This window comes from Anas acuta, chromosome 1 (assembly GCF_963932015.1).
Source record: "Anas acuta chromosome 1, bAnaAcu1.1, whole genome shotgun sequence".
Lineage (NCBI taxonomy): Eukaryota > Metazoa > Chordata > Aves > Anseriformes > Anatidae > Anas > Anas acuta.
This window is the reverse complement of record NC_088979.1, coordinates 117,112,185-117,123,764: the sequence shown is the minus strand read 5'-3', so window position 1 is coordinate 117,123,764 and position 11,580 is coordinate 117,112,185. Positions and strand designations below refer to the sequence as shown.

General features: G+C 38.8%; 1 protein-coding gene across 1 annotated transcript; it reads right to left on the bottom strand.

Moving 5' to 3' along the window:
* Positions 1-1,311: 1,311 nt before the first annotated feature.
* TIPRL (TOR signaling pathway regulator) lies at positions 1,312-11,303 on the bottom strand. Its single transcript, XM_068696265.1, has 7 exons — positions 11,075-11,303; positions 7,975-8,154; positions 7,016-7,115; positions 5,402-5,533; positions 4,903-4,998; positions 4,116-4,178; positions 1,312-2,966 (listed from the first exon to the last, which is right to left on the bottom strand). Exons 1-7 carry the CDS (start codon positions 11,173-11,175, stop codon positions 2,817-2,819), a joined length of 822 nt encoding a protein of 273 aa, XP_068552366.1. The 5' UTR covers positions 11,176-11,303; the 3' UTR covers positions 1,312-2,816.
* Positions 11,304-11,580: the final 277 nt, after the last annotated feature.

Sequence of the window (11,580 nt, the reverse complement as noted above, 5' to 3'; positions counted from 1 at the left end):
AACTACAAAACCACAGGTATATTTTATTTAGCAACACAGGAGAAAGAATATAAACCGTTGCGTGTGTGTTGTAACAACGTGCTACAAAACAGCTGGAGAATCACCCCCCTTCCCTCCCTCCAAAATGATATACCCAAAGTAGTATTTTTCTCTGGCAAATTTGTACAAGAGAGCTTGCAGTACACCCATTGATAGTGCTGTTTCTTGATAACCTGTGTAGTGTAACAGCAACAAAGAATGTTCCAAGTTTTACTTCGTGGTAACTGACTTTCCAAACACGTTCTTGTGATTTCTCCAATATCTGTGTTCCACTTAAATGCACAGCACCCAAGATAGATGGTTATCACAAATCTATACATTCAGGAGTCAAGCCCATTCAAGACAACTGCAACAGGTCACATATTAGTAAGTATGATGGACAAGATAAAATACGTAATAAACTACACATGCAGAGCACCCTTCCCAACAGTAGGTATTGATTCTGTGGGCTGCCCCCCAGACTTTAGCCCAGTGGAGATTGTTAGCATCACTGACTAAACCCAAATGATTTCCTTCATGCTAGCACAACACCAGCCACTTCCAGCTCTGATTTTACCGTGTGTTTTTACAGGCCTTTAAGGCATGTGAAGTAGTAAATGTTTACATTAAAAGAAGTGCCATGATTTACTTCCACTAGCCAACCATCTCTCCATCCCCTCCAGTTTGTTGTTCCCTTCCTTTCCATTCTCTCCTCGTAGACCTTTACTGCTGGAGGGGTCATAAATAACCTTTTATTACCAAATTAATTTTGATCATTTCCATGCTGCATTCATTTACAAACAGATATGCACTTCATCATTCCTAAAATCTTTAGAAAACAAGTGCAAGAAGATGAAAAAATAGAATTTAGGACTCGCAAATGGGGAATACACAGGACCTCACCCCTACTTCAGAGCAGCCATAAGTTCACTCATGCAGTTTGCCTGATTATGAGTAATTTCTTTCAGAGACTCTTTAAATTTCAGTTCCCTTCGCTCATCTTACACTATGGATCATAAGTTTCTTTTGTAGTAGTCCCTTACAAAAGTAAGGCTAACGGTCTATTAAGGGGAATAAAAAACAAAACAAAAAATTTCCAATCAGCAACTTAAAAAAAAAATAATCCTCACAACACTCAGTGAGGCTTACTCTCATTTTTGCATACAGGGAACTGAGGCACACAAGTAACTTCCCTGTGGTTAGAATAAATCAGTGACACAGGAAAACCTGCTGTTAGCTCCTGCCTTCCAACCATATGATCAAATGATTAGACCAGGCTGCCTCGAACAGAAGTGAAACAAGGTGGGTTGTTTTATTAAGAACGCAGTCAGTTAAATAGTAGTACAATTGTATAAAAACAACAGTTTCTTTAAATGAGAACCATTTTTCAGAAGACCTAGTTAATAGAAACAAGCCACCCCAAAACTTGGTATTTAAAGACATGCAGTGTAGAATCTGAAGATTTTTAACCAAAATGTACATGTTCTGGTGTCCTGGAGCATTCTTATCTGCCATTGCCTTAAAGCACAAGGCCCGCTTTTCACTACTGCTTTGCTTCTTGCACTTCATTGAGTGCAAGAAGCAAACCTACACGTCTAGCTCCCCCAATCTTAGACCAAATCATTCACGTAATTTAGGATTTCCAAAAGCAACAGAATAATTTAAAGTTTAATCCACAAATTACTGATTTAAAACCATAACTGTATATGCGATCACACTTCTATTGATATTACAATTTAAAGAATTTTAAAAATAAACCAAAATTACATATCTGAAATATATTCTAGTATCCTTTTAAGGCCATTAAAGCTCCCATTTCTCAATTTGTAATACCAGCATCCGTTAGGGATTGAAGATTAAAAAGCCCTCTTTTCCTCAGCCATGAGCCACACTAATTTAGCAAACTGAATATCAGAACAGTATAACCATCATACATGGGCACCATCTGGTATGTCCAACAGAAGGTAAATACAGTACAATGCATTTCCAATACAGCATGACTGTAGCAGCACAGAGAACTCAAGTAATAGTCTCCAGAACTGCCTAGAGAAATCTGGCTGACGTCAAACTATGCTAGTATTTGTTAAGAGACTTACCAGTATGTGTGTCTGTTAATCTCCAGCTTGTCTCCTGCTCTGAAGAGAATGTCTTACAAGTAAGGTAATTTTACCTTTATAAAGTGTCAAACAAATACAACTTTTCACTTCTCCTTACAACTATTCTCAGATGAAATGAATATTCTTAAGTTACAAATCTGGATCAAAGATTCTAAGAAATAACTTGATTGGTTATCAGCTCACAGTAGAGGAAACCAAGCAAAAAGCATAGTTCAGGACTGAAAGCTCATAACATATGCAGAGGAATTTTATTTATTTTTACTGTAGACAATTTTTCAATAAAAATAAAATTAAGCCAATTTTACGTCTCTAGTAGTCTTTTGGTATCTGAGGGAGCAAATAACAGAATCTTCACAGAAGTGTTTGTGTTGGAGAGTCCAGGCAATACCCTGCCTAAGTGGTGAAGTGAACAGAACCTAGACTCTGAATTGTGAGAGTCCTCCAATGCCACTGAAGACTGTAATTCACCATCAGTCTATCAGATAACTCCAGATACAAGTTTAAAATAAACAAAGATCAAAAAATATTAGCAAAACCTGCTTGAAATGAATCCTGTTTTCTTTTAGGGCTACAGAAAAATTAGCCAAATACTTTATTCCACTAGTAGTGAAACCGTGCCCCTGGTAATGGCTACACAATCACATGATCTCCAGTCGAATTCAAGTCCATATAAAGTCACATTTATTTAGACTTAACACACGTGGTTTCCAGTGATGCTTCTGGGTTAGGCTCCAACGTCTCTGGGAATTCTAGCTTTTCACAGATCGTCTCCTTTATGGGTAGATACTGAGAGATCTCGTTAGGTTCCGTGAACAGGGAAGGTGGTACGTGCTAAGAAGCAAAAATTTTAGACAAAATGAGTGAATGGGAGGGGTTGGGGAGGCTAAAAAAAGGAGAAGGGGAATCCCAAAAGCAAACTTTTATGGACAGCTTATTTCTAATTCAACTAATTTAAACACTTGAAGTCAGATATCATTAGAGAAATTTGTGTTACAACTCCAAATACACATACATACAACCTCTTACTTCGTGCATGTATCAGTAGGTTAAAGAAAGGTATTAGATATTTTTAAGCAGCAGACTGTATGACCACAAGAAAGTCAGGGACATTCCAGAAGATCTACAATGTTCATCATTTGAATGTAAGAAACTCTCTGAGAGTCTGTTTTTGGAAGAGACTAGAACACAACAGATCCCATGTTTAATGTCTTCCAGTCATTGTAACACATTTGCTGGAGTTGTTCAGATTTAACTATTAATAATTGATATTTCAACACAGGTCTTAGTTTTAGGAAGTCTACTACAGACATTGTTTAGCTTCTTATATGAAATACTAGAACTCATTGGATTTTAGTTTCATATTTGAAGAAATTAATTGGTTTAAGCTAATTCGTAGATTCCTCTAGACAACATAGTTTCAACAAATACAAGAGAATCGACGGAAAAACAGGAGACATTTTTACAGGTGAAGATAAAAAAAAAAGAAGGAAAGTAACATGAGTACCTAAAATCAGATATTGGGTCAAGAATAAAAATCAACAATTGTGGCACATTTGGAGTTGCAACTATTCTGAGCCACTGATGGAGTTTTACGATGAACTATTAAAACTATTTGAGAAAAAGTTTGCACCATCAAACAGATTTTATCCCCTAATACTACTTGTGAGCATATAACCAGCCCTGAAATTAAACACCATGGGAAATAGACAACCTGATTTTATGGATGAACAGTTTTAAGAAATAAAGTGAAAAAACTGTTAACTCAAAAGTAGAAAATATAATCCAATATCTTGTAATGTGATCAGTAACTCATCTACAAATCTGCCCTGAAATCCCTAAAATAAATGCTACACAAGTAGGACCTTCCCTCGGTTTAGACTGCAAACCTTTCAAAAGAACAACTTAGGTTATTTTATGGTCCACACAGAAAATATCATTTCAAAAAGCAGACAGGAAAAAAAAATAATAAAAATTTAATACCTTTAAACTTGATATTTTGCTTTCCCTGGATGTATATTCTCGCAACATGTAAGCCTTGTCAGCCTAATGGGGGAAAAAATGCAAAAATTAATTACAAAATTATCATCTAATATCTGTGCAAAATGAGCACTGTAAACACATTCAATTTAGTAAACATTTGAGTTTGATTGACCACAGATTTTCACCTGGGAGCAGACACATGTTCAAATTCACAAGTACAGAGTAAGATGTGTAGCTAAATTGACTTTTCCAAAAATTACCTTTTTGCATGCAGGCACACAAAAAAAAAAGACTGACTATTCTTCATAATTTTTACTCAGAACACCTACATCTATATGAATAGAGATAGACGGAATAAGCAAACCACAACTGTTATGGTCCGTCTTATTTATGGGATACTTGAACTCAGCATAGAACAGACAGTCCTTTGCAAGATTAAATTTGCAGTCATACACTAGACAAGCAAAAAAAAAAACATGTAAGAACAATATCACACTATTTACCGTTGTCTATTTTTTGTCTTGTAATGCCTCTCTAATCCATGTATGTCACATGTATTTAAATAATTACTTCACATGAGCAATAGCTCACTGTGCTCATACAATACCTATCACTTGGTTGCTGCTTCAGCACCACCATAATAAAATGCACTTGAAAGTTCAGTTCAGGTAACCTCTACGGCCCAAAATATCAGCATTAAATTACAGGAATATCAGAAGGTCTTCTCTGAAAGTAACACTGCAAAGGAGCATTTGTAAAATATTCATGGTGATAAACACGGGTTTACCTCATGATGAAGCCTTGTATCATTCATCCTGATAAGCACCCCATCAACTCGCAAGAAAAACCTCAGGAGCACAAAAAAGCTGGAAGGCATAACTCTCTGGAAAAATAAATATCTTTGATTCAGCATATTACAAAGCTTTACTTTAGGTATGCACTTATTTACATCAAAAATTTACACAGATAAAAGATAGTATGAGTGAGCTTTCAGTTGTAAAGCCAAAATTTGGGCTGTTGATATACTGCAGCTATAACTGGACAGTGGGGCAGACTGTTTCAAAGGAGTCTTAGGATGCAGAAAGATGGAAAAGATTGTTGCCTAGAGCAACTGACAGAAAGATTTCAAAATTTTCAATAAGACTGCATTTTTCAGAGCAAGAATAAAGAACTTTTCATTTTAAACTTCAAATCCCAGAAGAACCAACATGCAAAAAGCGACTACATTGTGCATACATTAGCTAGCTAGGTCACCAAGCCTCTTTTATCCACCTCTCTGTACTCACTATTTTTACACTCAAACTTGACACTCCATGATCATGAAGTTCATCTTCAAACAGAAGTACTTCTTCAAAAAACATAATTTGCTCTCTGGCTTTCAATTTCTCTGTATTTATGTGTTCTGTTGTAGGAACAACCTAAAGAAAATGATTAAGAACAGTTAGTATATGTAGTTTGGTGGCAAGTCATTAAGTTTATCCTGATCTTAAGAATCATCCAGTTCCCAGTTTTCTGAAGGAAAAAGTTTTTGTATGTATTAAGCTCAGTGCTACGAAAGTCAAATAGTTAAAATTAAAACTAAAAAGTTTCCAAGAGGAAACACTGATCAAAGCAAAAACCAAGAATGGAAAATTCTGAATAAACTGTCCTCAGGGTACAGGTTTTGTAGGTTACAGTTGTAAACAATTCTGTTTACATTCTATATTTCAAAGCATTTAAAGATGCCTCATGTTTAACGTACAATTGAGAAATTCTGGGTTATAAACAGTTTTCCATGCACTTGACATTTCTAGCCGACCACTAACCCTGAACAGTATTCCAAAAATAAAGCCCTTCCACAGAAATCAAGTACCTGTATTTCCCCTCCCATCTCGTGCTCCCTGTATATATTAATATTCTTTGGTTGCCTAAAGGCTATGGGCCAACAAGACAGTTTATTTTATGCTGTACTTTTAATTCCAGAGTAACTCAAGTGATCTGTAACCAACACAATCCTAGAGAATTAATATAGACTGTCTGGGAACTTCAGTCTAATTTTGAAGTAAATAAAGACAAAGGCGGGGAGGAGGGAACTGTCAGTTTAAATATGAGGAGTTCCTGTTGCAAAAAACAGAAGGCAATGAAAGCAGACAGATCAAGTTATCTGCTTTCACAAAATGGCAAGCAACACAGTAATAAGCACTATAGGCTCAGGGAAGATCTTACTGCTCCCTACAACTACTACTGAAAAGAAGGTGTGGGGAGCTGGGGGTCAGCCTCTTCTTGCAGATAACTAGCGATAGGACTAGAGGGAAAGGCCTCAAGTAGCACCAGGGGAGGTTCAGGTTGGAAATTAAAAGACATTTCTTCTCAGAGTGGTTAGGCATTGGAACGGGTTGCCCTGTGAGGTGGTGCCGTCACCATCCCTGGGGATGTTTAAGAAAAGGTTGGACCTGGTGCTTAGGGACATGGTCTAGTGGGTGACATTGGTGGTAGGGTGATGGTTGGACCAGATGATCTTGGAGGGCTTTTCCAACCATAATGATTCTGTGATACTAGAGAATTATGCAGCTGATACTTCTGATGTGTGTGAGGAGCTTAGGGCCATCCATCAAGCACTGAAGATGCTCACGTGCTTTACTCTCCCAGTAAATCATCACTAAAGGACACAAATGTTCCTACTTAAATGATCCTAACATGCTTAAAAACAAACAAAAAGACACCAAAACGAAAGTTACTAAAGTAAGACATGATTTGATTAACAGAAAATGATGAGACATGAAAAGCCCGAACTATACTTTGAAGTCAGAAACAAAGAACCATGTAAAATGTTAAAGAAGCCTACTGACAGCTTCAGAAAAGTGTTTTGTGTTGGACTGAAACAATAAGTAATCAGCATTTAACAAGAAAAAAATGCTCACCTTTAACGTTGCAGTATCTCCCAGCAATGTTCCTTTGTAGTCAGTTGTGTAAGTCCAGTCATACGGCTTGACTACTTCCTTAGTGTGCTCAGTCTCACTCCTCAAGAAGTGAAAAAGAATATAGCGTATTTTATAAAAATTATTAAAAACCTTACAACCTCACATAAGGTTATGTATTATGATCCCCACACTTCAGTCCTAACTACTCAAGAAAAACAGCAGTATTGTCTGTACTGGACTGATGATGTCAAGACTTAACCATCCAGTATTGCTTCTTTCACAGCATCTGTGTTTTCACTGTGAATTAGAAAACCATTACCAGAATTCCTGGGCTAATACTATCTTAATCTTATGAGACAAAATAAAGGTTTTTAGTTTGGTGTGAGCTCTTAATTTTTTCAACAGTAGTCATTCGTACTTTGAGCAGGCGCAATATAATCTGCTGACAACACACAGAAATGACTAACACTGCTATTTGCCTTAGTTTTTATGACAGCTTTGATTTCTTTCCTTGACTTATTCCTAAGTGCTCTACCACTAATTTGGTAAATACTAAGCAGTACAATTAGTTCTCATGCATGGTAATTGTCCTGCTATATTCCTAAGGCTAAGATGTTAGACACGTACAGCGTTTTGCACTTTGAAACACCAAAAGACACAGTCTTGTAATCCTTGAGGACCTACAAGTTTAAATAAACAGAAACAGAACTAAGCCATGTTAAACACATAGTTTACTTTAAGAAAGCCAGGAAGCAACGGAAAAATATAGCTGACCCCATGTAGCAGATAGCATGATCATGGCAAAGAAAAGCTAGGTGACTTTTGTCATCAAGCGCTGTATCAATGGCAAAACTAAATACAATGAGGTCTTCAGGAGCCCAGTCTGTGACTTTAACTACCTTACGACAGTTTCACATACAACACAATAGTACTTGCCCACTGGTGATAAAATACTGTACCTGCTCTCTTGCCACTCCTCTGCACAAGCCACTTTGATCATACCTTGACAATTATTGACACATTTTAAAGCATCTGTTGCATTGAACTCAATTCCAAAACCACGATCATGCTGTATTCTTAGGACATTGTCTCCAAACATCATCTCTGGCAGGGAAGGCATGTGTAATTCTTCAGCCAATCTGCATAGAAAAATATAAGTCTGATAAAGTGAGATCAGTCAGCTATAGTTCAGTGAAAGCAATCTGTTGTGGAGTACATATTCTCTAGACCGTACATGACACCATCAGTATATTTTTACAAAATTTTGTTATTTTCCCAGTTATTCATCTGACTGGAACTGCTGAATCATTGATCTGAAGTGATTTTTCCACCTTAAGATTCTTCCTAAAGCTTTCCTTCTCCATCAAGCTAATACAAAAGCCTCATACACAGGGAACCAAAAAATATCCAACAAGCATGAAGTAGCAGATTTCAACCTGTTGCAGACAAACCGCTGGATGGTCCATGAACTGCTTTTGCAGGTGGCCTAAGAGAGGTTTTATGAAAGAGCACTTACTGTCAGCAAGTTTAAATTCACTATGCTGTGGTCCATACTGTCATCTTTGGAAACTTACAAAAAAAAAGAGGTTGAAAACTACCCTGGCAGAGTACATTGAAAGTAAAATGCAGAAGACATTTCTGTGCCCTACTACTTTCCCAAGCTTGCAGAGGACATGTGCTGGTATTTGTAATCTCTAAGCATGAAAGCCACAGACCTATACTGCATGAACTGAACGAGCATGATCCCTGCAGAAAATCTGAAGCTATCCTACTTCACTTTTTGTTTTATATCCATTTTTATACATATATAAATACATACACATTGAGCTTTATACACACACTGAGCTTATTTAGCAAAAGACTTCATATGCTTCTATGACTTACTCCCTCCCACTAAGTGCTTTGTCAAGATTAAAGAGAACAAACATGGCATCTGAAGAGAATAAAACTCTAGGAAATACAACTAATTGGGGAATATACAACACGGGGAGAAAAAAAAGCATCCTGCTCACAACTTTTGTATTGCTAATAATGCATTCCTGAACAAAAGTGGTTATTTCTATAATCCTGCAAATGAAAGAACATTATTTACTGCTCTCTATTCTTACTCTTATTATATTGGTCTCTTCTCCCACATCCTTGTTGATAGGATGAGGGGAATGGACTAAAGTTGTGCCAGGGGAGCTTTAGGTTGGATATTAGGAAGAACCGAAAGGGTTGTTAAGCATTGGAATGCCCAGGGAAGTGGTTGAGCCTCCATCCCTGGAGGTATTTAAAAGACATTTAGATGTAGAGCTTAGTGATATGGTTTAGTGGAAGACTGGTTAGTGTTAGGTCAGAGGTTGGACTGGGTGATCTTGGAGGTCTCTTCCAACCTAAGCGATTCTGTGATTATGCTAACCAAACGGAAACATAGCAAATTTGTAGACCTTGAAAGTATGATCCTATGCTTTTCCCAGAGAAGGTGGCACTTTTCCATTTTGAGTGCCCCTCAACCTGCAAAGACCAACCCCAGGACAGGAAGAAGTTGTGTAGTTATGGCTCTTTTAATCCTTCACATCTGCAGAGGTTGCCAAGGGACCTTTGTGATTTCTGCTTGACAGAAATCACATTTCTACAAGTAATAATGATGTTCTCCAAGCAATAAAGAAGGCAAAATGCCAAAAGAAATGCATTATAAAAAGATGCTGACTAAAAGCACTTGCAACTAGATAGTTTTTGACCTAGCAAATTGAAATGGAGGAATTGTTTTGGGTATCTCATGTAAGATACTAACCCCTGCACGTAAACAGCTCATTCTGGATTTTTCTTCCCCACCCTGCAAAATCCTCTCCATTCTTTCAAGCTTGCATTGTAACCCTTGAACCTTTATTTTTTTGCCTTTTTCAACACATTCTGAAATCTTTACATCCCTGAAAAGGGATAAAGGTACTTTTTGAAAGTTACAGAGATAACTGTTGATTTTAAAACTGCTACAGTTAAAGAAACTGAATAGAACAGAAGATGAATACAACACATAATTTGGCTTCTAGACTGGCAGGTTCTAGACTCTCTCCTGTTTACAGATAATGAAAAGAATTAACACCCTCCTGAGCTTAAGAATAATGATCTTCATTTTTAAGGGTAACATTTTGCCCCAAAAGTCTTCACAAACTTGTCAGAAAAATGGGGTACTGTAATAAAAGTCCTTCTGCTGCAGAACACAGGCACAGCTTAGCTGAATGTTGAATCCTCTTTATATAGGAAAAAGTGAAACACAGGATTCAAATCTTTTTTTTACCTGTAACTGCAAAAACTACAGCACAATTTCTTAGAAGTATTTAGTGAGAATAGATGGAAGAACATATCATTTTACACGGCTTGACACAGATATAAAAAATATATTATGATGGTGTTATAATATATAAAGTTTATGTAGCTTAATATAATGTAGAAACAAAGTGTAAAACTCCATACCAGGGAACTTCAGCAAACAAATTTTCCTTGGACAAACTGAAAACAACCTGAATAGTTACCTTTAACAAAACTAACAAGATTTCTGTTTATTAGATCAGAAATTAGAACTGAAATCAGTATCTGTCAAAGCCAGCTGCCACTGAGGTCAATTTAGCACTCAATAGCTGAAGTGTTCAGTTCCACATTAGCAAATCTGACTTAAGTACTTGATGCTGACACAGCAGCATTTTCTGCAGCAGCTGAATGGAAATTGCTGGTAGAAGTAAGGAGCAGGCATCAATTTTTAATGAACTACGCTGAAATAAGCATTACCGTAAGATGGTTTAGGAGTCTGGTGATCGCACTGAAAGGCATCTTAACGTCTCTTAAAAGGTAATTAAGAAAAGCAAGCTTCTAGTCAGGGAGCTTCAGGTCCAGGCCTCCCAAACCGTTACGCATCGCTAAAAACAACATCTGCAACCCAAACCACGCCGGCTTCCCCCGCCAGAGCATCCTCGCAGGAGCGAAAACCGAGCAAGACGACGACCAAGCGAGGCTCCGGCGCGGGCAGTGCCTCCCCCCCGCACCCGCAGAGAGGGCCCACGCTGCCGGGGCCCGCCTCACCTCTCGGCCTGCGCCGACTTCATGATGTGCGTGCGGGCGGCGCTCAGCCGCCACGGCCCGAAGGTGAAGTCGCGCCGGCTGCTCTGGAAAACGGGGTGCATGGTGCAGCCGCCGGGAAGGGCCCGCAAGGGGCGAGGCGATGTGATGTGAGGCGGCTCTGCCCGGCTCCCTGCCGCAGCCCTAACGGCAGCGACGGCGCCGCCGCAAGCGCCTGCCCCTTCCGGCAGCGGCTGGGGGCGGCGCCCGAGCTCGCCTCAGCCCCGCGGCGCCTCCCGCCCCGCCCGGCGGTGCTGGTCGTCGCCTCGGGGTGGTTCATGGACCCCCCCTGTGTCCGTATGGACACGGAGGTGAAGGCATCCCGCGCTGGTTGGTTGTGCTCTGGAGTGTTGTCTACAGGGGATCTTCAAAAAGCGTCAAAATTAAAGCCAGAATTCCTGTAGAAACCCCTTGGTACCGCTGGCTGTGAAGGGGGTAAAACCCTTCCGGGATGCACGAAGAGGGGGGCA

Coding starts and splice junctions, on each gene's coding strand:
- TIPRL (XM_068696265.1), bottom strand. CDS start 11,175: ATGCACCCCGTTTTCCAGAGCAGCCGGCGCGACTTCACCTTCGGGCCG. Junction 8,155..11,074: donor AAGTCGGCGCAGGCCGAGAG/GTGAGGCGGGCC, acceptor TTTTCTATGCAG/ATTGGCTGAAGAATTACACA. Junction 7,116..7,974: donor GAGGAGTGGCAAGAGAGCAG/GTACAGTATTTT, acceptor TCACTTCTTGAG/GAGTGAGACTGAGCACACTA.